Source organism: Somniosus microcephalus, chromosome 10 (genome assembly GCF_052327205.1).
Source record: "Somniosus microcephalus isolate GS21.2 chromosome 10, FLI_Smic_1.0, whole genome shotgun sequence".
NCBI lineage: Eukaryota > Metazoa > Chordata > Chondrichthyes > Squaliformes > Somniosidae > Somniosus > Somniosus microcephalus.
This window is the reverse complement of record NC_140996.1, coordinates 184,382,038-184,409,481: the sequence shown is the minus strand read 5'-3', so window position 1 is coordinate 184,409,481 and position 27,444 is coordinate 184,382,038. Positions and strand designations below refer to the sequence as shown.

Genomic DNA, 27,444 nt, shown 5'->3' with positions numbered 1-27,444 from the left:
TTGTTTTGTTTTTCTACCCTGCAGTCCAATAGTGAAAAGAAAACAGATCAGCCTTCTGATCCTAAAAAAACAAAAATTAAGTTGAAGAGTATTAATCTTCCTATTGAAGCTAAACTGGAGTGGCAGCTTGGGAAGGATCTACTTAAGGTGTATTTTGAAAAAGAGGTGAGTAGAATATGGGAAACACCTTATCTTTTGTCTCTTGAGCTAAAGGAACAAGTCCAGGGAACTATAGACCAATTAGCTTAATGTTGATGGTAGGAAAGATAATGGAATCTCTTCTCAAAGATACAATGTCCAGCTGGGTGGGACTGCCCTTGCCTGGTTCCATTCCTACCTATCCAGTCATAGCTAGAGAATCACCTGCAAGGATACCTCTGGAGCCCCCAAGGATCTATCCTTGGACTCGTCCTATTTCTCATCTACATGCTGCCCCTCGGCGACATCATCTGAAAATGCATCGGGTGCCACGTGTATGCTGACAAAACCCAGCTCTACCTCACCACCACCCCTCCATTGCCTCTGATTTGTCATGCTGCTTATCCGATGAGCAGAAATTCCCTCCAATTAAATATTGGGAAGACTGAAGCCATTGTCTTCGGTCCTGTCACAAACTCCATTCTCTAGTCATCTACTCCATCCCTCTCTCTGGCCACTGCCTGAGGTTGAACCAGACGTTCGCAGACTTGACATCCTACTTGACCCTGAGCTAGGCTTCTGACCCCATATTCTCTCCCATCAACAAGACCACCTACTTCCACCTCCGTAACGTCACCGTCTCCTCCCCTGCCTCAGCTCATTTGCTGCTGAAACCCTCACCCATACATCTATTACCTCTAGACTCGACTATTCCAGTGCTCTCCCGGCTGGCCTCCCACCTTGCCCTCTGTAAACTTGAGCTCATCCAAAACTCTGCTGCTGTATCCTAACTCGCACCAAGTCCTGTTTACCAATCACCCTGTGCTCGCTGACCTACATTGGCTCCTGGTCCATTTATGCATCAATTTTAAAATTTTCATCCTTGTTTTCAAACCTCCCCATGGCATTGCTCTTCCCTATCTCTGTAATCTCCTCCAGTCCTAGACCCCTCCAAGATCTTTGCACTCCCCAATTCTGGCCTCTTGTGCATCCCTGATTTTCATTGCTCCACCATTGATGGTCATGCCTTCAGCTGCCTAGGCCCTAAGCTCTGAAATCTCCTCCCTAAACATCACTATCTCTCTCTCCTTTTAAGATGCTCCTTAAAACCTGATATGCCTATCAATTAGTCCAATAAAAGGCGACGAGTTAAGAACGTAACTGAAGGTTTTTATTGGCTAAATAACAGAGCCCACCCTCGTGGGTGATCCGATCCAACAGGGAGGAATACTAGCCAGTCAGCTACCTTTATACCTGGGCAGGTAATGGGCGGAGTCGGAGGTGGTCAGCCCAGGTATAACAGTGCGACAAGAGGCGACCTCGAGTAGTGATGTGACAGTGAGAACAGTGAGAACAATATACAGTGATAACTATAACAGTGGTTTACCACATTCACCCCTTGTTTAGATTAGAGTCCGGCGGGGTGAAGTGTATTACCAGCTCTGGTATGTCAGTCTGTCCGGAGGCTTCGTTAGCCTCTCCGATCGTCGCAGCGGCGGTGTTACATTATCCGGTGTTAAAGCTGGTGTCTGCGTAGTCGGCAAAGGCTCGTGGGGTTCCGGCATGCCGTCTACCTCGGCTGGACTCGGGGTTGGGAGGGGGGGGTGAGGGTGCGAGGTCTCGTAAGGAGACAGTGTCCTCCCGTCCGTCTGGGTAAGCCACATAGGCGTACTGGGGGTTGGCGTGCAGGAGGTTCACCTTCTCGACCAGGGGGTCCGTTTTATGGGCCCTCACGTGCTTTCGCAGCAAGACGGGTCCCGGAGAGGTCAGCCAGGTTGGTAGGGTGGTTCCCGTAGTCGACTTCCTGGGGAAGACAAACATTCGAGCATGGGGGGTGGTGTTAATGGCAGTGCAAAGTAGTGACCGGATGGAGTGCAGCGCAATCGGGAGGACCTCTTGCCAGCGGGAGGTTGGGAGGCCCTTAGACTTTAAGGCTAAGAGGGTGGCCTTCCATACCGTCGCGTTCTCTCTTTCCACCTGGCCGTTCCCTCGGGGGTTGTAGCTGGTGGTCCTGCTTGCTGCAATACCCCTCTCCAATAGGAACTGACGGAGTTCCTCGCTCATGAAGGAGGCGCCCCGGTCACTATGTATATAGTTCGGGAACCCGAACAAGGCGAAGAGTTTGTTCAGGCATTTAATGACCGTGTTACTGGTCATGTCTGGGCAGGGGAAGGCAAAGGGGAAACGGGAGTACTCATCAACGATGTTGAGGAAGTACACATTACGGTCGGATGACGGTAGGGGCCCCTTGAAGTCGATGCTCAGACGCTCGAAGGGGCGGGTGGCCTTGATCAGGCTTGCTCTGTCCGGCTTATAGAAGTGCGGTTTGCACTCAGCACAGATCTGGCAGTTCCTGGTCATGGTCCTGACCTCCTCGATGGAGTATGGCAGGTTGCGGGCCTTAATGAAATGGTAGAGTCTGGTGACTCCGGGGTGGCAGAGGTCATTGTGGAGGGTCTGAAGTCTATCACTTTGCGTGCTGGCGCATGTAATGCGTGAAAGAGCATCAGGGGGGTCGTTCAGTTTACCGGGCCGGTACAAGATCTCATAATCATAGGTGGAAAGCTCGATTCTCCACCTCAAGATTTTGTCGTTCTTGATCTTGCCCCTCAGCTTGTTATTAAACATGAAGGCAACCGAGCGTTGGTCGGTGAGGAGGGTAAATCGTTTGCCTGCCAAGTAGTGCCTCCAGCGCCGTACTGCCTCCACAATTGCCTGGGCTTCCTTCTCGACCGACGAGTGTCGGGTCTCGGGGCCCTGTAGGGTCCTTGAGAAGAAGGCTACCGGCCTACCCTCCTGGTTAAGGGTAGCGGCTAGGGCGAAGTCGGATGCATCGCTCTCCACTTGGAAGGGGATTGACTCATCCACTGCGTGCATTGTGGCCTTGGCTATGTCTCCCTTAATGAGGGAGAAGGCCGCGCACGCCTCTTCCGTGAGGGGGAAGGATGTGGTTTTCAGGAGGGGCCTGGCTTTGTCCGCATAATTGGGTACCCATTGGGCATAGTAGGCGAAAAGCCCCAGGGTTCTCCTAAGTGCTTTTGGACAGTGGGGGAGGGGTAGCTCCATGAGGGGGCGCATTCTTTCGGGGTCGGGGCCGATGACTCCGTTCTCTACTACACAGCCAAGGATGGCAAGGCGCGCTGTGTTAAACACGCATTTCTCCTTATTGTAGGTGAGGTTCAGCCGTTGGGCCGTACGGAGGAATTTCTCCAGATTCACGTCATGGTCCTGCCGGTTGCGGCCGCAGATGGTGACGTTATCGAGATAGGGGAAAGTGGCCTGTAGTCCGTTCTGGTCAACCATCCGGTCCATCTCCCGTTGGAAAACCGAGACCCCGTTGGTGACACCAAAGGGGACCCTAAGGAATTGGTAGAGGCGGCCATTCGCCTCGAAGGCGGTGTACTGGCTGTCCTCCGGGCTGATGGGGAGTTGGTGGTAGGCCGACTTGAGGTCGATGGTCGAGAATACGCGGTATTGTGCAATCTCATTGACCATGTCCGATATGCGGGGGAGGGGGTATGCGTCCAGCTGGGTGTATCTGTTTATGGTCTGGCTGTAGTCGATAACCAGGCGATTTTTGTCGCCGGTCTTGACTACCACCACCTGGGCACGCCAGGGGCTGCTGCTCCCCTCAATAATGCCCTCTTTCAGGAGTCGCTGCACCTCAGAGCTAATGAAGGCTCTGTCCCCAGCGCTGTACCGCCTGCTCTTAGTAGCGACAGGTTTGCAGTCGGGGGTGAGGTTAGCGAACAGGGAAGGTGGCGGTACCTTGAGGGTGGATAGGCTGCAGGTGTTACGCGGTGGGCGGTTTAACTTTCGCTGGTTGTCGACTGTGAGTGGGGGGAGGGGTCCACCGTATGCTAGGGTTACACTTTGGAGGTGGGATTGGAAGTCCAGCCCTAGTATGACGGCAGCGCACAGCTGGGGGAGTACGAGGAGTTTAAAATTTTTATACTCTGTCCCTTTAACCGACAATGTCACGACACAGTAGCCGCTGATGTCTGTGGCGTGCGACCTCGATGCCATCGAGATGCGGCTGCGCGTTGGCAGGACGGGGAGGGAGTAGTGGCTCACCGTGTCTGGGTGGATGAAGCTCTCCGTGCTTCCGCTGTCGAACAGGCAGGTCGTGGCGTGGCCGTTGACTTTGATGTCCATCATTGAGCTGGCCAGGTGGTGCGGGCGGGCTTGATCCAGGGTCACGGAAGCTAGGGTGTAGATGAGCGCGTCGTTGTCATGACAAGATGGCGGCGAAGATGGCGGCCCCCGTAGTTCACATGAGGCTCTGTTTAAATCGTTTGCCCCGCACAAAGATGGCCGCCCCTGCTGTTCCCATGAGGCTCTGCAGGCTTCGGCTGCCCCGCACAAAGATGGCCGCCCCTGGTTTTCCCATGAGGCTCTGCAGGCTTCGGCTGCCCCGCACAAAGATGGCCGCCCCTGGTTTTCCCATGAGGCTCTGCAGGCTTCGGCTGCCCCGCACAAAGATGGCCGCCCCCAGGGTTCGCATGAGGCACTGCTGGCTTCTGAGGATTTGCTTCTGCAGGCCTTGGAGAAGTGGCCTTTCTTGAGGCAGGTTTTGCAGGTCGAGTTTTTGGCTGGGCAGCGCGACCTCGGATGCTTCTCCTGGCCGCAAAAGAAGCAGCCAGCGGCCCGATCGGGGTTGCCTGATGTCGGGGCCGGTACCGGGGCTAGCGGGCCCGGTCGGATCCGTGATGCAGACGCTGAGGTAGGTCCCGGGGGCAGCGCTGTGAAGGGTGGTGGGGTGGGGGTCGGGCCCGAGTCCCAGGGTCGCGAATAGTACCTGGCAAACGCTTCCTGGTCTTGCTGGGTGGCCTCTAGGGTGAGGGCGAGGGCTTCGGCCTTGTCCAGGTCTATGTCCTTAGCTTCAAGCAGTCTTTGCCGTGTGTAGTCGGAACGTAGGCCTCTCACCAAGGCGTCGCGGACATTGTCTTCCATGTTCGCAGTAGCCGTCACCGCTTTAAAGTCACAGTTCCTGCCGAGTTGTCTCAGCGCTCGTGAAAATTCAGCTATCGATTCTCCTGGCTGTTGCTGGCGAGATCTTAAGAGATGCCTAGTGTACATGTAGTTTACCGGGCTCCGGTACTGCTGTTTCAGTAGGTTGATGGCGTCGTCGTACGTAGTCATGTCCTGGATGAGTGTATATACTCTCGGGCTCGCTTGGGCTTTCAGGATTCTTAGTTTGGATCTCTGAGGGACGACGGCTTCCTCCAGGTACGATTCGAAGCAGTCCAGCCAGTGTTTGAAGTCGTTGGCTGAGTTTGGTGCCTGTGGGTTTAGATCCAGGTATGGTGGTTTCAAGGCTTGCAGCCAAGCCGGCTGGTGTGGCCTGTTGTCTGGAGGCTGCTGTTGCTGTGCTGCTGGGTGAGCTCCTTGCTGTTGCTGTGCATTATCAGACATCTTTAAAATTTAGCCAATAAAATTGATATGCCTATCAATTAGTCCAATAAAAGGCGACGAGTTAAGAACGTAACTGAAGGTTTTTATTGGCTAAATAACAGAGCCCACCCTCGTGGGTGATCCGATCCAACAGGGAGGAATACTAGCCAGTCAGCTACCTTTATACCTGGGCAGGTAATGGGCGGAGTCGGAGGTGGTCAGCCCAGGTATAACAGTGCGACAAGAGGCGACCTCGAGTAGTGATGTGACAGTGAGAACAATATACAGTGATAACTATAACAGTGGTTTACCACAAAACCTACCTCTTTGATCAAGCTTTTGGTCACCTGTCCTAATATCACCTTGAGGCTCAGTGTCAAATATTTTTGATAACACCCCTTTGAAGCGCGGATGTTTTACTACGTTAAAGGCGCTACATAAATGCACGTTGTTGTTAATCAACCACTAGTGAATTTTTTTTTTAATGTATCTTTTATTCAGCACCTTTTAAATGTAAACATCCCAAGGTGTAGAGGGATTTATTTTAAGAGGAACTTACCCCAAGCCATGGTGGGAGATTTAGGAGAGGTGACTGAAAGCTTGCGTTTTATAAAAAAAAAAAAAAAAAAAATGTGGACCTAGGAATTGGGTCACGTAGCACCTGTTTTTCAGGTACTACACCGCCTTCTAAGGCCCCAAAATGACAGGCAGGAAGCATATGCACACTTTTGACCGGAAATGTGTTGCCTGCCATACTGGGTAAGGACAAATAAGAGGTGTCCTTAACCCATGCCTGAAGTAGGCATTAGGCTGTTTGCATATGCAAATAAGGGGTATAACACCTGCTTCAGGTCCTCGCTGCAACTTTGGTTTGCCCTGAGGCAGCCAGTGCTAACTGCACTTGGGGAATCCAACCCTAAAGAGCGCCTGCAAAAAAAAAAAAAAAAAAAGTTGTTACTTCCCTGTGAAGCACCATCCCGATCACTGCTGCTCCCAGCCCCGAGATTTCCAACCTAGTGGCCCCAGCCTGCGATCAACTGACCGCCAGGCCTCTTTGTGCAGAAGAGGATGTAAAGCTGAAGGAGGTGCAACGGCAGGGCGGGATTAGTCATTGAAGGGATTTGAAAATAAGAACATTTAAATTCAATGTGTTGGGTTGATGGGTAAGTGGGGACCTAGTACATGACATGGTAGTGGAATTTTGAACAATTTGGACATTATGGAAGGATGAGGATAAGATGCCAGTAAGGAAGAAGTTGAAGAAATTCAGTCCAGAGGTGACAAAAGTGTGGATCAACATTTCAATGGTAGTTGTGGTGGGGACAGGTGATATTGCGAAGGTGAATATATGTAGTCTTGGTGATAAGAGATGAGGTTTGAAACTCAATTCTAGGCCAGACCGACTTCAACTCTTGTTCCATGTTCAAAATTCATATATAATCTTCAAAAATGGGATTACACTACTGTGTGTTTGTAGTTGCCAAGCAAGAGGTTTTGGAGGGAGGCCTTGCTGCAGGCAATAAAGGTCTGGAAGTCTGCCTAGCATTAGAACTTGTAGACTCATCTGCACTCTCTCGAGTCAAAATCATATCAGGACATTCTTGGCCACTTTCGTGCCCTGAGGAGCCTAGCTACAACTGCTGTTCTGGGGTGTGAATGGGCAGCTTCTGCAATGTATTGAAGAGGTGGGGGATGAGGAGACAGCCATCATTCTCCCCAGCAGTGTGGTGGGCATTGGAACAGGAGCAGGCCATTTAGCCACTCCATTGGGTCATGCCTGATCTGTACCTCAACTCCATTTACCCACCTCTTCTCCATACCCTTGATACTTGTACCTAATAAAAATCTATCGATCTCAATCTTGAAAATTTCAAATGACACACCCTTTTGGGGGAAGAGAGTTCTAAATTTCCATGATTCACTTTGTGGAAAAAGTGCTTCCTGATTCCACGCCTAGCTCTAATTTTCAGATTATCCTCCTTATTTTGTATTTTTCCCACCAGAGGAAATAGTTTCTCTGTATCTACCCTATTGAATCCCTTTATCATTTTTAAATTTCTAAACTGAAGGGACTACAAACCAAGTTTATGCAACCTGTCCTCATAATTCAACTCTCTTATTCTAGTGCATCTGCACTGTACCGATTCCAAGGCCAATATATTTTTCTTGAGGTGATGTGCCAAAAACTGAACGCAATATTGCGATGGGGTATGGCCAAGGCTCTGTACAACTAAAGCATCACTTCCTCACTTTTATATTCCAACCCCCTTGAGCTAAAAGCCAACATTCCACTTGCCTTTTTGATTGCTTTTTGTACCTGTGCACTAGCTTTTAATGTACATGGACATCTAAATCCCTTTGCTCCTCCACAGCTCCTAGTCTCTCACCATTAACAAATGATTCCAATTTGTCTTTTTCTGATCCAATGTAGGTAGCCTCACAATTCCCCACATTGAACTCCATCTACCATAGTTTTGCCCACTCATTTAATTTATCTTTGTCCCTTTGTAACTTTCCGCTCCCACCTTCAGAACTTACTGTGCCTCTTCACATAGTGTCCTCTGTAAACTTGGATATATATCTCTCTGTGGTGAAAAGCAGAGGTGCCAGCACAGATTCCTGGGGTACACCACTTGTCACATCCCATCAATCAGAAAGTGTTCCCTTTATCTCTACTCTCTCCTACCTCCCAACCAGTTACCAACCCATATCACAAGGTCCAATACCATGAACTTTCATTTTTGATAATCACATGTGGAAATGTATCACATGCCTTCTGAAAGTCCATATAGACAACATTCATAGATATTCCCCCATCTACCATGTCAGTGGCCTCCTCAAAAAAAAAAAAAAAAAAAAAAAAAAAAAAATTCAACTAGATTAGTCAGACATGACCTACCCTTCACAAATCATTTTTAACTTTGTTCAGCTCATACTGTCCCTGATGGTAGGTCTAGCAACTACCCCACAACTGATGTTAAATAGGTCTTTAGTTACTTTGCTTCTTCCTCTCTCTTAAATAATGAATGACCTTTGCAATTTTCCAATGCATGGGCACAAATTGTGAATTTAGAGGGCTAAAGTATGACTAATGCATCTGCAATTTCCTCACCTATTTCTTATCTTCACATGCTGAAGAGAAGGGAGGACATTTTGGGGGGGGTGGGGGGGGAGTTTGGATATCACTTTTATGGGTATTTAAAGCCTCTATAGGCTTGCACTTGTACTGAGATATTCTTAGCAAAGGCAATGCCCTCTATTTGTTAGTTGAGCTTGTAGCCTGAAAGTTGGCTGAATTCTTTGGTCTGGTATAAAGCAGGATATTATCCATGTAGATTCTGCTCCACCAGCTTCCACTACTTCGATGCAGGGATTCATTTTTATGGCCGTGGATCATTTAAGTTACTTTTCAATCAGTATGATTGCGCTTAACAACAAAGCTAATTACACTTACTGCATTTCTTTTAAAACAGGGGGATATGATCATGCAGGACAAGCTAGAAAAAGATAGAAGTTATGCCAAAAATGCTGTGGAAGAGTACGTATATGACTTCAGAGATAAACTCCACGGGCCATTTGAAAAATTTGTCGGTACCAAGGTAAGTTTAACATTCCATTCAAGATCACGGATCTAAGTGAAACTGGCCTTAAAGGGGAAAGGAAATCTAGGACGAGTACTTTTGAGTTCAAAATACTCCCCTCATTTTATATATATATATTATAAAAATCTTGCATCTCCGTTATTTCCTGTTAACTTTTTTCCATTATAAATTTCCGTGTTCCCATTTGTAACGGAAACTGACTGACTTTTTGCAAACTTTGTCATGCAGCAATTACACCCTCCTGCCAGTGGTGGCACTGGAGTACTTTCACTGGCAAGAGGGTGTAATTACAGCATGATGGTCGAAAATTTCGGCTCTGTAGCGCCCAATTTTTCGGCGCTACAGTGCCGTTTTATACCTAAAATGGCGTCCATGCCTTGCGCGCACACTTCCAGTGCATGCCACGCCACGCCATATGACATCTTGGTGAGGGTGGGCGTTAAGAGCATGCACCGGAAGTATGCAGGGTGAACAGATCGTGACGTCACTCAGCGTTGTCATTTCCATTGTTAATGCTGGAGCTGACACCCTGTGTTAATCTCACACTGCTGAACATGTGTTCAGCATCAGCAAGGATCCCCTACCAGCAATACTGAAAGGGATCAGCAACCACACTAAGGTTAGTTGCTGATTGATTTCCACTGGCTCTGTATAAGTTTGTGGAACTGTTTGGAGCTTTCTAGAGTTATGTAAAGTTGGTGAGGTGACAGGGAGTGATGCTGCAAGTGGAGAAGGCCTTGCTTCTGACTTCAAGGGTTCTGGTGTGATCACTTGCTCCCAGTCAAGGGTGCTCTCGTTGTCATCCTCTTTGGCCTGTAGCATGACCGGGAGATGGAGCAGAGGCTGCTTGCAGAGGGAGGAGACGGAGGGGGAGAAGGGCTCTCGGCAGGAGGCCTTACCCACCTAGGGTCTTCCGAAGGCAATTCTTTTACCTCAGCCTGAGTCGGGAGCAATGTGTGAGGTGTTTTGCGCTTTACGAAGAAGGTGCTCACAGAACTCTGCCACCTCTTGCAACCAGACCTGCAGCCTCACACCAGGGCAAGGACAGCGCTGCCAGTGGCTGTGTAGGTGACCGTGGCCCTGAATTTCTTCGCATCGGGATCCTTCCAGGCTGGAGCAGGCAACATCTGTAACATCTCCCAGTTTGCCGTCCACTGCTGCATAAGAGAGGTAACAGACGCTGTTTATGCCAGGAGAGGGGACTTCATTGTCTTCTCTCTGAACAGAGAGAAGCAGGTGGAGCATGCACGTGGCTTTGCCAGGATAACGGGCTTCCCCATGGTGCAGGGCACCATTTACTGTACACAGGTGGCATTGCGGGCACCACATTTAAATGCTGAGATGTACCACAACTGCAAAAGTTACCACTTGCTGAATGTGCAGTTGGTGTGCAACCATGTTCAGCATATCGTGATGGTGCATGCCCAGTATCCTGGCAGTAGTCATGAAGCTTTTGTTCTGCAGCAGTCCACTGTTCCTTCAGTCTTTTGAGACACCATGACAAACCAGAGGGTGGCTACTGGGCGACAATGGCTATCTCTTGACCACCTGGTTCATAACTCCGCTCTGCAATCCAACCACAAATGACCAGCATGTGTACAATGAGAGCTATGCTACCACACGAAACAGAGAGCAGACCATTGGGGTGCTGAAGCAACAGTTCCGCTGCCTGGACCACTCTGAGGGAGCCCTGCAGTACGCACCAGAGCACATCTCAAGGTTGTCGTGGTTGCTGTATGCTCCACAACCTCGTCATCATGAGGGCACAGCCCTTGCAACCAGGCATACAGCAACTGGAGGAGGAAGTGGAAGGGAGGAGGCAACCCAGACAGCTCATTTCTGCCCGGGCTGTCCGTGATCGACTCATCTGACTGCGGTTCCAGTGATTGCAACCCCAATTCCATATTCACCAATATTCCCATACCTTACCATCCCTCTGATACAGACCATCATAGCGTCCTCTTGAAAGCCACCACAAACAAACATTCCAAATCAACTTTATTCATCAATCCATCGAATATTACATAAAAAGTCAACTAATCACCCTTGTGCATTCCCATAGTCCCTGTGTTCTGTGTGCCTTTGCTTGTCCTAGTGCTCCTACGAAGTGCTACCCCTGTAGTTACGGCATGGCTGGTGGAAGGCTGCTGACTTTCAGTGGGGGAGATGGCAGATTGCCTTGCAGCTGTGGCCTGGAAGGCCCAGCTGTAGACTGCACCACTTCGACTTGGGCAGCAGCAGCAGTCTGGGCTGGCTGGCTGACGGGCAACATGGAGTGGCAGTGGTGGAAGCACAAATGCTGTCACCCTAAGAAAGACGGTAGGTGTCATGAATCTTATGACTCGTGAAGTAACACTGGGCGGCCAGCTGGTGGTGCCGTCCAAGGAGTATAAATACTCGGGCATAGGCCCAGCTTACTCAGGATGTTTCTGTAACCAGGAACTAGTGATGTAACTAGAAATCTCATGGCTTTGAAACAGTTGATGAAAGCCTTGTTTTATACTCAAACCAAGCGCTCCATAGTCTTTTTACATCAGTAGGTTCATGCTCCACGGAACCACTGCCATTCCCCCGTGGCGGCGCCTCAGCAATCCTAGTAATCTGTTGAAGGACAGATTGCTGGACTGCTGTGAACACCTGTAAGCCCCTTTCCACACTGGTAAACGCAGCCACCGTGGCAGCAAGCTGAGCTTGCATGAGAGCAGTCTGAGCTTGCGTGACAGAAGTCTGAGCTTCCACTGCAGCACTCAGACGCTGGGTCACTTCCACCTGTGCTGCAATGGAAGCGGAGACCCTGTATCGTGGTTGGGTCCACAAGTATGGTAATGGAAATGGCCATCAATTCCATGCTGGAAATCATGGGTTCCAAGCTCTAAGTAAAGCCCTGTGTAAGGTTGGTGCTGGACTCCTCCATGCTACTTGACATTGCACTCGGGCTTTCTGACGGGCCTGCCAATACACAAAGCATTTCAGTGTGCATACCCATCAGCCTTCTTCTGTAGGCTGCCCCATCGAAGTCCTCATCTGAGTCCTCTACAGTGGAACTCGTGTGTGACCTCTCCCTCCAGGGAGCTGGCACCTGCACTACCCTTTCCCCCTGCCCTGGCTGCAGGCCACTCATACCTGGTGTCTCACCACGTGTAGATCTCGCGTCTAACCTATCTGCTAAAGTACGCGGAGTGTCAGTGAGCTGACGACTGTGATGTGAAATCGAGTGATGCAGTGTCTTCATGATCACTTTTTTCCTGCTCCTCCACCAGTGCCTGGCCAGGTGGCAGTTCTTGGCTATCTGAAAGGAGACAGGCACAAGGGCAAGATTGTGGTGATGGGAGGGGGGGGGGGGAAAGCAAAGGTGCATGCTTACACCATCTGCAACTTGTAAATCAGAAGAGATAGTGGGATGAGGGGGATGTGAGAAGGAGGATTAGGTATGAGATTACCATCTTGGATAGCTTCAGCCCCACCACTGGCTCAGCGATTGCCCTCCCAAGAATGGCCAGCACCGTCTCCTCCAGGGGGATGAGATTATGCAGGCGCGCCTGTGCCCCTTCGGGTAGCCCCTGCTTGCTCCGATTGTGAGCCACCTTGTTCTGCAAAAGAAAGGGAAGTGTGTCAGTGAGTGTGGTGCAATGTGTTTGAGTGATGTGCCTGTCATGGTTGAATAGCTGACTGTGCAAACTGTGAGATATGGGTGAGAGTCTTGCAGCAGTGGTGAGGTATGAGTTGTGTTTGGTAGAGATTGTTGGTAGGTGACAGATGGGGGTGTGGTGCACATTGAGCAGTGTGTGAGGCTAGTGGTACAGATGGTGGGATGTGGCATTTGAAGATTAATTCACTGACCTTAGCCATTCGAGTGATGTCATTAAACTTCCTGCACTGCAGCTAGCTCTTGGGGCAACACTGCTGGCATTGACAGCTAGGACTATCTCTGCTCCCATTGCCATTTGAGTTTGCCTAGAGGGCCTCCAAGCCCCTGTGGAAATGGGGCCTGGCTCCTCCGTTCCACCTCCTGCACCAAGGCCTCCAGTGCTGCATCAGAGCGTCTTTGTGTACGTTCTCTGTTGTGACATTTGCACAGTCTCCCCCATCCAGTTGCATGAGCAGCTGCAGGCAGAATGCACCTCCCCTTCAAGAGATGCAGACTGCCTTTAAGAAGTGGAGGTTAGCTTTCATTGCTGCTAGCTTCGCACAAACTTGGGCCCTCTGCTGAGTGTTCATTATAATTAGCAGGCAGCACGAAGATCGTGTGCTACCTGCATTCCATTCAACGGGAGCGGGCCATCAGCGAACAACAAACTGCGCACCCAGACGAAGCTTTTATCGTCGCGGGGGACTTCAATCACACAAACCTAAAAACTGTACTACCGAAATTCCACCAGAATGTCTCCTGCCCCACAAGAGGGGAGAACACACTGGATCAAGTCTACACAAGCATTGTAGACGCTTACAAGGCCATTCCCTGCCCCCACCTTGGGAAGCCTGACCACCTCTCCCTGTTTCTAGCCCCGGCATACAAACCGCTCATCAAAAGAGAGAGAACATCAATGAGAGCAGTGAAAGTATGGCCAGAGGGGGCAGTATCGGAGCTTCAGGATTGCTTCGAACGCACTGATTGGGGCATGTTTGCCCACAATGACATCGAGGAATACGCATCCACGGTGCTATTCTACATCAACAGCTGCGTCGAGGTCGTCACGACCCACAAAAGTATCAGGTCATACCCCAACCAGAAACCCTGGATGAACGGAGAGGTCCGCTCACTGTCGAAAGCACGCGACGCAGCATTTAAATCTGGCGACGCGGCGGCTTACAGAGCAGCTAGGACCAACCTAAAAAAGGGTATCGGGACTGCCAAATCAACTCAACTCTTTTTTTTTGTTGTCATTGTTAGTGCACAAGTGCAGTACAACGAAATGTAGGCTTGCGGCTCCCGAGAGTGTACAATTTGGATTAGGACACTTAAACATTTCAACATACATTTGTACATATATATTAGCATAAATATGACCATAATAAAGTGCATCGGCAGATGTGCAGGCTTTAGTGTTTATTTGTGGAGTTCAGTAGGATGACAGCCCTGGGAAAGAAGCTGTTCCTAAATCTGGTCGTACGGGTGCGAATGCATCTGTAGCGTCTTCCAGATGGTAGGAGGGCGAACAGACTGTGGCTGGGGTGGGTAGGGTCTTTGATGATGGTCCGTGCCCTCCGTAGGCAGCGTTTCTGATATATATGTTCTATGGTCGGTAGCCGGGTGCCGGTAATGCGTTGGGCAGTTTTGACTACCACTTTCCGGTCATGGGAGCTACAGCCGCCGTACCATACCGTGATGCAGTTTGTCAGGATGCTCTCTATAGTGCAGCGGTAGAAGTTATAGAGGATCGGGGGTGACAGATTACATCCCTTCAGCCTCCTCAAGAAATATAGGCGCTGCTGGGCCTTCTTCACCAGAGAGGAGGTGTTGAGGGACCAGGAGAGGTCTTCCGTGATGTGGACTCCGAGGAACTTAAAGCTGGCCACCCTTTCCACCTCCGCCCCATTGATGTGGATGGGGGTGTGACTTCCGCCTTTGGACTTCCTGAAGTCCACGATTATTTCCTTTTTGTTTTCTTGGTGTTAAGGGCCAGGTTGTTGTCGGCGCACCACTTCACGAGATGCTGGACCTCCTCCCTGTAGGCTGACTCATCATTGTTGGTGATCTGGCCTACTACTGTGGTGTCATCTGCAAACTTGATGATGGTGTTGGAACCATTAACAGCCACACAGTCGTGGGTGAAGAGGGAGTAGAGGAGGGGGCTCAGCACACATCCTTGTGGGGCCCCCGTGTTCAGGGTCAGGGCGGGGGAGGTGTGGTTGCCTAATTTGACAGACTGGGGTCGGTTTGTTAGGAAGTCCAGGGTCCAGTTGCAGAGGGAAGTGTTCAGGCCAAGAGTTTGGAGTTTGGTGGCCAGCTTATTGGGGACGATAGTGTTGAATGCTGAGCTGTAGTCTATAAACAACATTCTGATGTAGGTCTCCTTACCATCTAGGTGATTCAGTGCCGAGTGTAGAGCAGTAGTGATTGCATCCTCCGTTGATCTGTTTGCCCGATAGGCAAACTGGTGTTGGTCAAGGGAGGCAGGAACACTGGCTTTGATGTGGGCTAAGACCAGTCTCTCGCAACACTTCATTATGATGGGTGTGAGTGCGACGGGTCGATAGTCGTTCAGACACGTCACAGCCGCTTGTTTAGGCACAGGAATGATGGTGGCGGTCTTGGAGCATGTAGGGACTACTGCCTGGGCCAATGACAGGTTGAAGATGGCAGTGAAGACATCAGCCAGCTGATCAGCACATTCCTTGAGTACCCGTCCAGGGATGCTATCCGGTCCAGTAGCCTTTCGTGTGTTCACTCTGCGTAAAGCGCCCCTTACGTCGGAGGTCGACAGAGTGAGCACCTGGTCTTCGGGGGTGGCAAGGCTTTGGTAGCCGGCTCCTTGTTGTCCCTGTCGAAGCGAGCGTAGAAGTTGTTAAGCTCCTCCGGGAGGGAGGCGTCGCTGACCGGGGGACTGGTGTTTTTGCCCTTGTAGTCAGTGATGGCCTGGATGCCTTGCCACATGCGCCGGGGGTCCGAGTTGTTGCGGAAGTGGTCCTCTATCCGCAGTGTCTGTTTCCATTTGGCAGTCCTGATACCCTTTTTTAGGTTGGTCCTAGCTGCTCTGTAAGCTGCCGCGTCGCCAGATTTAAATGCTGCGTCGCGTGCTTTCAACAGTGAGCGGACCTCTCCGTTCATCCAGGGTTTCTGATTGGGGTATGACCTGATATTTTTGTGGGTCGTGACGACCTCGACGCAGCTGTTGATGTAGAATAGCACTGTGGATGCGTATTCCTCGATGTCATTGTGGGCAAACATGCCCCAATCAGTGCGTTCGAAGCAATCCTGAAGCTCCAATACTGCCCCCTCTGGCCATACTTTCACTGCTCTCATTGATGTTCTCTCTCTTTTGATGAGCGGTTTGTATGCCGGGGCTAGAAACAGGGAGAGGTGGTCAGACTTCCCAAGGTGGGGGCAGGGAATGGCCTTGTAAGCGTCTACAATGCTTGTGTAGACTTGATCCAGTGTGTTCTCCCCTCTTGTGGGGCAGGAGACATTCTGGTGGAATTTCGGTAGTACAGTTTTTAGGTTTGTGTGATTGAAGTCCCCCGCGACGATAAAAGCTCCGTCTGGGTGCGCAGTTTGTTGTTCGCTGATGGCCCTGTAGAGGAAACAGACACTGCGGATAGAGGATCACTTCCGCAACAACTCGGACCCCCAGCGCATGTGGCAAGGCATCCAGTCCATCACTGACTACAAGGGCAAAAACACCAGTCCCCCGGTCAGCGACGCCTCCCTCCCGGAGGAGCTTAACAACTTCTACGCTCGCTTCGACAGGGACAACAAGGAGCCGGCTACCAAAGCCTTGCCACCCCCCGAAGACCAGGTGCTCACTCTGTCGACCTCCGACGTAAGGGGCGCTCTACGCAGAGTGAACACACGAAAGGCTACTGGACCGGATAGCATCCCTGGACGGGTACTCAAGGAATGTGCTGATCAGCTGGCTGATGTCTTCACCACCATCTTCAACCTGTCATTGGCCCAGGCAGTAGTCCCTACATGCTTCAAGACCGCCACCATCATTCCTGTGCCTAAACAAGCGGCTGTGACGTGTCTGAACGACTATCGACCCGTCGCACTCACACCCATCATAATGAAGTGTTTCGAGAGACTGGTCTTAGCCCACATCAAAGCCAGTGTTCCTGCCTCCCTTGACCAACACCAGTTTGCCTATCGGGCAAACAGATCAACGGAGGATGCAATCACTACTGCTTTACACTCGGCACTGAATCACCTAGATGGTAAGGAGACCTACATCAGAATGTTGTTTATAGACTACAGCTCAGCATTCAACACTCGTCCCCAACAAGCTGGCCACCAAACTCTTGGCCTGAACACTTCCCACTGCAACTGGACCCTGGACTTCCTAACAAACAGACCCCAGTCTGTCAAATTAGGTAACCACACCTCCACCCCCCCCCCCCGACCCTGAACACGGGGGCCCCACAAGGATGTGTGCTGAGCCCCCTCCTCTACTCCCTCTTCACCCACGACTGTGTGGCTGTTAATGGTTCCAACACCATCATCAAGTTTGCAGATGACACCACGGTAGTAGGCCAGATCACCAACAACGATGAGTCCGGCCTACAGGGAGGAGGTCCAGCATCTCGTGAAGTGGTGCGCCGACAACAACCTGGCCCTTAACACCAAGAAAACAAAAAGGAAATAATCGTGGACTTCAGGAAGTCCAAAGGCGGAAGTCACACCCCCATCCACATCAATGGGGCGGAGGTGGAAAGGGTGGCCAGCTTTAAGTTCCTCGGAGTCCACATCACGGAAGACCTCTCCTGGTCCCTCAACACCTCCTCTCTGGTGAAGAAGGCCCAGCAGCGCCTATATTTCTTGAGGAGGCTGAAGGGATGTAATCTGTCACCCCCTGATCCTCTCTAACTTCTACCGCTGCACTATAGAGAGCATCCTGACAAACTGTATCACGGTATGGTACGGCAGCTGTAGCTCCCATGACCGGAAAGCCCTGCAGCGGGTAGTCAAAACTGCCCAACGCATTACCGGCACCCGGCTACCGACCATAGAACATATATATCAGAAACGCTGCCTACGGAGGGCACGGTCCATCATCAAAGACCCTACCCACCCCAGCCACAGTCTGTTCGCCCTCCTACCATCTGGAAGACGCTACAGATGCATTCGCACCCGTACGACCAGATTTAGGAACAGCTTCTTTCCCAGGGCTGTCATCCTACTGAACTCCACAAATAAACACTAAAGCCTGCACATCTGCCGATGCACTTTATTATGGTCATATTTATGCTCATATATATGTACAAATGTATGTTGAAATGTTTAAGTGTCCTAATCCAAATTGTACACTCTCTGGAGCCGCAAGCCTACATTTCGTTGTACTGCACTTGTGCACTAACAATGACAATAAAAGTTGATTTGATTTGATCGCGCATTGCGATCCCCGTTTTTGGGTGTAACCCAATTTTTAGCCCAACAAGTTTACATAAGCAGTTTCTATTATAAATATGACATAGGAATTTATAATGGTAATATAAAAATAAGAACAGAATGCATGATTTTAAATGGAGACTGAATTATGTTGGCTTGCTGTGGTCTTAATTATTCCTCCGGCCTTTAACCTTGCTTCACCTGAAGCCTACTTTTGGGCTTGACTCACTGCAATGCCATGGGAAATTGACTGGTCATATGACAAAAGTCGCGTGCGTGCATGCATGCACTGAAACACCCTTAATTACTTATCTTATGCTATTTTCATCACACCTAAATATTACCTATCTGTACATCTTTTCATTGAGTTTTCCCAACTCTTGATTCGAATCTCCAAAGCAGATTCCACTGTGAGCTAAGCTTAAGCTCATCAAAATCAAGCCTCTCGCCTTTCAGTTACCTCCAGAATCTTCTCAACATTTAAATTAAAAAAAAATTTAAAACTTTTTTTTTTACATTCCTTTTCTGCTTTCAAATTAAAAATAACTATGGCTGCTCTGTGGCCTGTTTCCCCCCCCCCCCCCCCCTGCTCACTGCCAATCACTCCCTGTTCTTGTGATCCAGAAGACAGAAAAGTTTTTTTTTTTTAAATGAGGTAGGCAGAATAAGTCAGAGAGGCTGAAGATTGGTAGAAGAACCAAAACACAAAACAAAAAAAGGAGGGGTAAATCAGAGAGAGAAGAATATGAGGTGAGAGAGATCAGCACAGGCAAAGAGATGGGGGAGAATTACAAGGAGACAAAAGACAGAAGAGAAGCAAGTTTGTGAGACAGGGAGATTGCAAGAGATAGTGAAAGATAAGGGAAAGGCCTAGAAATCACCCCAGAGCAAACTGCGCAGGAAATGATCCCTGCACTGGAATGGATGGGATCGAGTCGCATCCAATATTGGGTCTCATTTACATGAAACTGCCGAACTTCAGGCGCCTGCTGAGCATCCCCAAGTAAGCTCACCTGCAAAGAGGATTTCCATTTCAGGCTGCTGTGTTGCTAGCAGCGGCCTTCAGGTAGGTCCTGGAAAGGAGGTGGGGAGAAGTGATTGGGAGGATCCTTTTGCTTTTCAATTAAAATGAAGGAATTAGAATATGCACTGCAAGTATTTAATAGGACATCAAGTGGTTATAAAGCTAAAGAAATATGTAAGAAGTCTACCTCCATCCTGAATCTCCGCTTGAAAGGTTCTGTTAGTTCATATTACAAGCCGGAGGATTCTTAACCAGGCTCAGTGGCTCCGACTCTGAGAAAGATTATTCCTTATTAAACCCAAACCCACTATCCCTCAGAGAGCAGTCATGCACTATTCTTCTGAATGGGGATCAGAGCCATTGTGGGGTTCATGTAGCAGTGAGTCATTGATTCCAGGGACCTAGGTGACAAAACAGGCACTTAGGAACTCTTTTTCCAGCTTTGCTGTGCTCTGTACCATGGGAATGCCCACAGGATGTTTAGCGTCAAATGATGGAGCTCTCTCCTTCTCTACCTGTTGAAAGAACAAATTGAAGTTGCCCAGAACAAAAGGAAATCTTCTACCTAGTCCCAATTTTGCTGTCATGTTTTTGAGAACTTATGTTGACTGGCTGTTGGGGCTCAGAATTTAAGGTACTTAGGCCTAGAAATTCAGTTTGGGGCGGCCAGCTCGCTCGCGCCCAGAAAGTACCGCTGCGCGCGGAGCCACTTGCGCCCTCCGGAAATTCAGTTTCAGCGCCCCAACTCGAAGGTGGCTGCTATTCAAGGGTTTCGGCGCCCCCGCTTGGGGCACTGAAACTGAATATCGGCGCGCTAGGTGCCGCAGCGCCACCCGCTGCGGAGCGGCAGGCTGCGGTACTGCAGGCCTTCCTCTCTTAAGGGGGAGGTGCCTGCAACAGCGAGGTCGCCGCTCGCTAGTGCCGGCAAATGAGCCCGGCACCACGGAGAAGTGGGGGGGGGGGGGGGGGGGGGCGGGGGTGGAGGAGGCCGGGGAAGGAGGCCGGGGAAGGAGGTGCGGGCAGGCGGCTGCCGAAAAAGCGGCCGACCGCACCTCCGCCTTAACTCGCCCCACTAACGCTGCAGGACGGCCCCGTTTTCTGATCGCTGTTTGCGGCCGCTGCGGAAGAGGCGGCCGCAACTAAATATGGCGGTCGGGGCGGTAGCGGGGCACTGCGCACACCGATGACATCATCGGTGGCGGCGCAGCGCTACTGGCTAACGCCGCCATTACCGCAGCGCTGAATATCGGCGAAAGCTCAGCAAGTGGCGCAAAAGCCCTCTTTGGGCGAAAACTGGGTGCAAAGCCTACTGAATTTCTAGCCCTTAATCTCCTGAGTGCATATCTTCTACCCTTTCTCTGTTTCCCTGCATACAAACGAAATATTTCAGTAAATTAGAAACCATACACTTACATCTTCACTACGCTCTCTAAATTCAGACAGTAAGGCTTTTTTGATATTGCCAGTTTCCCAACTGTGTAGGGCATCTTTGATTGCATGCATGTACCCATGTCAAGTAGTGCCTTTAGAAAATGGAAAAGGAGTATTACTCAATTTAAATAGTTTGTGATGTCAACCTCGGCCTCCTCCAAGTTAATGACAAATATACAGTAGTTGCTGTTACTAACATTCTCTAATGTACTAGCATTTTCTCCTCATATTAATGAGACTTATAAAGGTTTTCCCACTAATTCTCTAATTTTCTTTGTTGCTTTCTCCTATTTCAAAATAAAATGTTCTTGTTTTTTTCATTATCTGAATTTGTCAATGGGAGCACATTGGATTAAGTGTACAAATCAAGGTTGTGGGAAAAAATGCTAAAAAAAATTATTTCATGCTTGAGTAGCTCACTCAAATTCACACTTCATTTGTACTGTTACTTGGATGGGGGGGGGAAATTACAAACTTATCATACTGTCTTTTCAAGATTTTTTTTGTGAATTGCAGGATCAAATAAGATTTTCAGCACTATTGTCTGAGACAGAAAATTGGTTATATGAGGATGGTGAAGACCAAGCTAAGCAAGTCTATGTTGATAAGTTGTTCGAGCTAAAAGTAAGTACCAAGAAATGTATTGTTGTAGTTGAATTCATTAGTATTTGTTTTTCTTTACAGCATAGATAACAAAATTATACATCTGGCTAGTATCCAGGGTGAGTTAGCTGATCTCAGCTAGGTTAGCAGTAGGGGTGCTAGAATTGGTCTGTATTTCTGTGCGAAAGAGGAAAAATATCAGCCGAGGCTGATTGTTAATATCCCTGCTGAAATGTGCATGTTTGATCAGGATAGGGTTCAGCTGCAGGGGGCGAAATTGGTCTTGTGCAAAACTGGTGATAGTGAATCGGCAGTCCATTTTACACTGTACCCAATTTTCTTTTCCATTGCCACCACTGGAAAAGAAAATTGGGTGTGGTGTAAAATGGGCTGCTGATTCGCTATTTTCCATTTTACGTGTTTGCCAAAGACCAATTTCACCCTTGTGCCCAAAAAGCCTGACACCATTCAATGTCCAAGCTTGCAAATGAATAATGCTAATTGTGCAAGGCAGCAGAAGGCTGTTGGCATAGTCAAAAGGTACCTCAGCAAGTGTCAATATCTTCAAGGGGAGAAAGTTGGAGAAAAAAATTAATGGAAGAAAATACTATAAGTATCCCAAAGTATTGAAACCTCATTGTGTGGTTAACAACAATAACAAAGTTCTATGGCCTAGAAATTCGGTTGGTTGCGCCAGCGATTAGCGCCTAATGAGCCTGAGATTTGGGGCGCTACCCAATGTTCGGGCGGGCGCAATGAGGATAGCGACAACTCCCATATCGAGTATCCATTTAGCACCTGCACTAACTGTTAGCGCGCGCCCGCGTGCGCAGGCAGATCATAACGTCATTTCAGTGTGCAACACCCTTTTGGCGCCCCTGACCAGATATTCGGTGGCGCCCGGAACCTTTCCGCCTGGCGCCACTAGTGACAGTTCGATGGAACGCTCCCAGGCCCTTCTCGGAGTCAGGGGGCGCTATTTAAAGGACAGATCTAGTATAAAAGCTGCAGCCACTTGGCCTGTTCATTCTGATCGTTGCTGGAGAGAGTTGGTGAGCTACTGTTGCACAGGATTTATCGGATTTAGCCTTCGAATACTTGGGACCTTCAGCCCTGTCCGGAGCAGTTGGAGTGCTAGACATTACAGCGTGTTGCCCGTCTGGCATAGCAATGGGCGCTGCTTTGGAGGGGAACGTTCTCATGGCCGGACACTTGGAAGGGGCACAGAGAGGGCCGGGATTGGCCAGAAGGAGGAGGGGCGATGGAGGTTGGCCACTCCGAAGATACGCTGCGAGGGTTTTCAGGCAGCAGGTATCATACCTTACCATGTCGGAGGAGCAGTGTCTGCGAAGGCTGCAATTTGGTAAGGAGGTTGTGACTGAGCTGTGCCACCTGCTTGCTGAGGATCTGCAGCCGCGTCTATGGTGCAGGACCTCTGTCGGTGGCCATCAAAGTGACTGTTGCCCTCAACTTTTACGCCACCGGATCCTTTCAGTCAGCCACTGGGGACATAGCGAATATATCTCAATTTGCAGTGCATTGTTGCATCCGGCAAGTGACAGCTGCCCTCGATAGAAGAAGGCGTTAATTAATCACCTTCCCTCTGACCCTGGAGAAGCAGGCGGAGCGCGCGCAGGGCTTCGCTGCTATTGCGGACTTCCCCATGGTGCAGGGGGCCATTGATTGCGCACACGTGGCTTTGCGGGCGCCATTACTGAAATACTGAGGAGTTCCGCAACCGCAAGGGGTTCCACTCCCTCAATGTCCAGCTGGTCTGTGACCACCGCCAGATGATCATGGCAGTCAACGCGCAATTCCCTGTAAGCAGCCACGATGCGTTCATCCTGCGGCAGACCTCAGTTTCTGACCTTTTTGAGGGGCCGGCTCACCCACTAGGCTGGCTTCTTGGCGACAAGGGCTATCCTCTCTGCCCATGGCTCATGACCCCACTCCGTTTGCCCACCACCCTGGCAGAAGAGCTTTACAATAGCAGCCATCAGGCGACCAGGAACATTGTGGAGCACACTATTGGTGTGCTCAAACAGTGTTTCCGCTGTCTAGACCATTCAGTGGGAGCCCTGCAGTACACGCCGGAGCAAGTGGGTCGCATCATCGTCGTCTGCTGCATGCTCCACAACTTGGCCATTCGACGAACCCAGCCAATGCCAGCTGCCCCTCAAGGTCCAGCAGAGCAAGCGGACGAGGAGGAGGAGGAGGAAGAGCAGGCGGACGAGGAGGAGCATGCGGACGAGGAGGAGGAGGAAGATGGGAGGGCTCCTGAAACTGAAGGGGCCGTCCGTCAGAGGCTCATAAGGACTCAGTTCGAGGACCCTCTGACGGAATGATGGCTGTCATTCGCCATGCGCACTTTTGCTCGTACAAAGCCTATGAAGGCCACCATGAGTGTAAATAGTTACGAGTACCATTGTAAATTTAAAAAAAAAATCTTTATTTTCAAAAAAGTGCTTCCTTCCAGCATAACGTCATGTCAACAGAAACCATAACTAACAAAATAACAGTTAACTCTCTGGCAAAGCCACAAAACTAAACAAACCATCACCAACAATCAGAACAGGTGAGGGCGTCCTTGAATTTGGGGAAAGAAACGTCTCAGCACCTCCCTCTACTGCTGGCCCCTTGATGGAGACCAACTTCTCTTTCGCGGTCGGCCCCTTCCCTCCCTGCTGCTCCTCCGTAGTTGAACCCCGGTGGCGGCATCAAGGATGGGGGACGTCTGGTGACTGCAAGCGCAGAAGCCCCTGAGGGATGGCCTGGACGACCTCTGGGCTTGGAGGGTGCGGAGGCTGGCTGCTTGATCTGGCCATGGCTGGAAGCAGTGTGCACTGCAGGTGGTGGCAGCTGCACTGCAGACGTTCCAACGGTGGCATGAGCAATGGTCACCTGCCGAGAGAGGACACCTGCACCATGGTCGGACGACACACTGGCTCTCGGAGGGGACCGGCTCTGCTCTACTGCCACAAGCGACTGCTCCACTGATTCCTGGCCTCGTGTGTGGTACTGGAAGGGCCCGGGGTGATCCTAGCTGATGCAGATAGGGTGGCAGCAGTGAGTTCGCGTTGCCTCAATCTGGGTCTGGACGAGGCCAGCCAGTGACTGCGTGGCAGCAGTGAGGACCTGTGTGGCAGGTGCCAGTGCTTCGGAGAAGCCCTGGACAGTTCTCTCCATTGCTTTGGACAAGGCCGGAGCAGTCCGTTCCACTGCCTCGGACAAGCCCTGGACAGACCTTTCCAGGGATTGTCCAAAGCTCTGAACAGTCCTTTCCATAGTGGCCTCGAAGCCCTGGACAGTCCTCTCCATTGCTGCCCCAAAGTCCAGCACACTCTTTGCCAGTGTTTCTATCGACTGAGGCATCCTCCCCACTGCAGCCATAAGCTCAGTGTGCCTGAGCCGGGCCTGGGTGCTCATTTCAGCCAGGCTACGCACCTCCTCTGCACTCTGTGCAGCAGTCATCGCTCCCTGCCTCGCCCTCTGGGGAGCCGGTGCCCGAACTTCCCCACACCCCCCCCCCCTCGCGTTGATGCAGGCTGCTTGTTCCGGCAACTGACTCCTCATCAGAGCCCCCCCCTCCCCTCCAGGGAGCTACTATCCCCAGTCTGCAGATGTGTTGGCTCCCCTGAGGCTGGAACGGATGGTCTGGCTTCCTCCTGATCCTCGCCGGCGGAGGCACTGGCACTGGCAGCTTCAGGGCCTGGATCCCAAGCTGGTGATGCAGCATCTGAAAGCAGGGAGGTGGAAGAGTGGCTTTAGCAAAAGGACAAGTTGGCAGCAAGGCATGCCAGATTGCAGCAAGGCTATGACATGGCTCCACAGTGAGAAAGCATGCTGGCGGGGGGACCAAGTGGAAGGAGACAGCTGAAAAAGGTGAGATCCTTACCATCGCTGTCGACAATGGGGTCGGCAGCTGCAGTGGTAACAGGACCACTCGGACGTCCTCCAAGAATCTGGTGCACACTGTCCTCGAGATCCGTGAGAGTGACCACTTGTGGAGGTCCTCCACCGATTCAGAGCTGGTCCTTGCGAATGGTCGCCAGCTTGGACTGCAGGGGAAAGAAGGGGAAGTTCTGTTACATGACTCCGAGTGATCATCTCATGCCCCCCATGGTGCAAGAGCCCTTACATTACGCCTTGAGTCAAATGTGCATGTGTGTGCCCAGAAAGGGCCATGGGTGATTGCTGACACATGGCCATTGGGGCATCGCGCACCCTGTAGCCATGAAGTCCGGTGCAGATGGAGGGAATCGGAAGTTTGCATAAACACCACTCACCCTCACGACCCGAGTGAGGTCGTTGAATTTCTTCCTGCAGTGAACAGGGCTCCTGGTCGCCATGCTGCTGGAGTTGACCCTCTGACAAACATCCCTCCAAGCTCGGCGGTAGTCCTTTTGATTCGGCCTCCTGCCATTGTCGGGATAGAGAACATCTCGACGGCGCTCCACTGCGGCCACCAAGTGCTCCAGAGCCTCATTGCTGAAGCGCTCTGCTCTCTGTCTCACCACCTCCATCTTAACCAAGTTTTTTGCGCCGATTCTGAGGCCTACAGGGCGATGAGTGTGGAAGCTGAGGCTGACTGACCCACCGCTTTTAAGAGCCGGCCGGCGCCTGGAAGTCTCGTGGTTATCAGTAATTGAGATCACCTGCGCTGCGCCCGTCCGCGCCGATATTGGGTAGCGCTGGAAGTTTTGCGCCTTAGGAGGCCCGTGCAACGTCTGAATTCACGCCTCAATCACCTTTGGGGGCGATGCAACCCAATATCGCGCCAGGCATCTAAGTTTCGTCTGGCTATAAACTTTGCGCAGCGCCAATTCTAACGCTTCAAGCGGGGCTATACCCAATTTCTAGGCCTATATGTATTAAGGGTATGCTGAAAGATTGAATTGAACTTATCATTTCCCTCAGTCTGAACTCTGTCTTGGCTAAGTACTCTGATCTTTTGGCTAGCACCACTGCAATAGGTACTAAATCCAGTGGAGAACAATAAAATTAAGTAAGCAGCAGCAATGGCACTACGAATATAAATTTCTGGCCTAGTTTTTATTTAAATACTCATTTGTTCCTACTTTGAACAGGATTTAAAATAACAGGAATACTGCAAGTGCTGGGCAGTTTTCAGCATGAGCACCGTTGCTAAAGGTTGTTTTTACTCTCTCAGCACAGAAAACTGAAAGCGCAGAATGCATAGAACCATGTGCAGAATACATCCCATGGGTGTCATCTGCCACCTTCACACCAACTATTAGACTGCAAATGCTATGGTTAACCAGGGAGGTCGTCACCAATTCATGTCACTTTTAGTACCCAATCTGTAGAGGTCAACACCGCTTTGCTTGCAGGTCTATATGCACCACAGCTGTACATTTTTATGCTTTCTGGCACTTTGCAAGCTGCCACAGGGGACTTGATAGGTGTTAGCTGGTCATTGGTGGATTCATTGCTTTGCTGAGTCTCCCATTATGTACATTTTGCCACCAAGCCCCATCAGCAAAAATTCAGACAGTAAGGGCTGGCATTTGTCACTGGGGCAGGCTGGGGTTGTGTAATCCGCTTTTCGTGTTATCCACCCGATTCTAAATCGATGTGGGAGAATGATAAGTGGGCAATTGAGTTCCAGCGTGTGGGAACCCATGGCCCAATTAGTTTTTCCAGTCTGAAAGTCGCCTCCGATGACGTCGTCGCTGCTGCTGCATTTAAGGTCTGCAACAAGCCTTGCTTCTTCTGCAGACTGCCAACCTTTTGGCCTTTCATGCTACAGCGACCTGGAGGCAGAATGACCAGCGAGAGACCTAGGTCTGCTCCCAGGTTTGATGATGTTACCCTGCAAGTTTTAGTGGAGGGAGCAAGAGCCAATAAAGAGGTGCTCTTCCCTTCTTCAGGGAGGAAGAAGCCTCCCCAGCAGACCAAGGCTGTGTGGATCCAGGTGGCCCAGGAGGTCAACTCTTTGTCGATAACCCGCAGAACCTGGCTTCAGTGCAGGAAGAAGTTTCATGACCACCTGCGCACTGGAAAAGTGAGTATGACTTTCCCATCACCCTCAATCTGATCCCCATTGCCTCTCCTCACCAGCACTCCGCTTTAGCAATCTCTTCCTCCACATCCCACTTGACACTGACATCCATGCACCCTTACCCATTCCCTCTCTCTCTCTATGCTCACATTCACCTAACCATTCGACTATGCAGCCCTCACACTCC

At 50.4% G+C, this 27,444-nt stretch overlaps 1 protein-coding gene across 3 annotated transcripts in view; it reads left to right on the top strand.

Annotated features, from left to right (window-relative positions):
* The window catches only part of hsph1 (heat shock 105/110 protein 1), a 128,153-nt gene that overhangs the window by 89,421 nt on the left and 11,288 nt on the right, over window positions 1-27,444 (top strand). For all 3 annotated transcript variants that reach the window (XM_085999313.1, XM_085999312.1, XM_085999314.1), the window contains 3 exons: window positions 25-165; window positions 9,006-9,131; window positions 21,149-21,256. In XM_085999313.1, coding sequence (XP_085855439.1) covers window positions 25-165; window positions 9,006-9,131; window positions 21,149-21,256 — 375 coding nt within the window. The remainder of the gene's footprint in view (window positions 1-24; window positions 166-9,005; window positions 9,132-21,148; window positions 21,257-27,444) is intronic.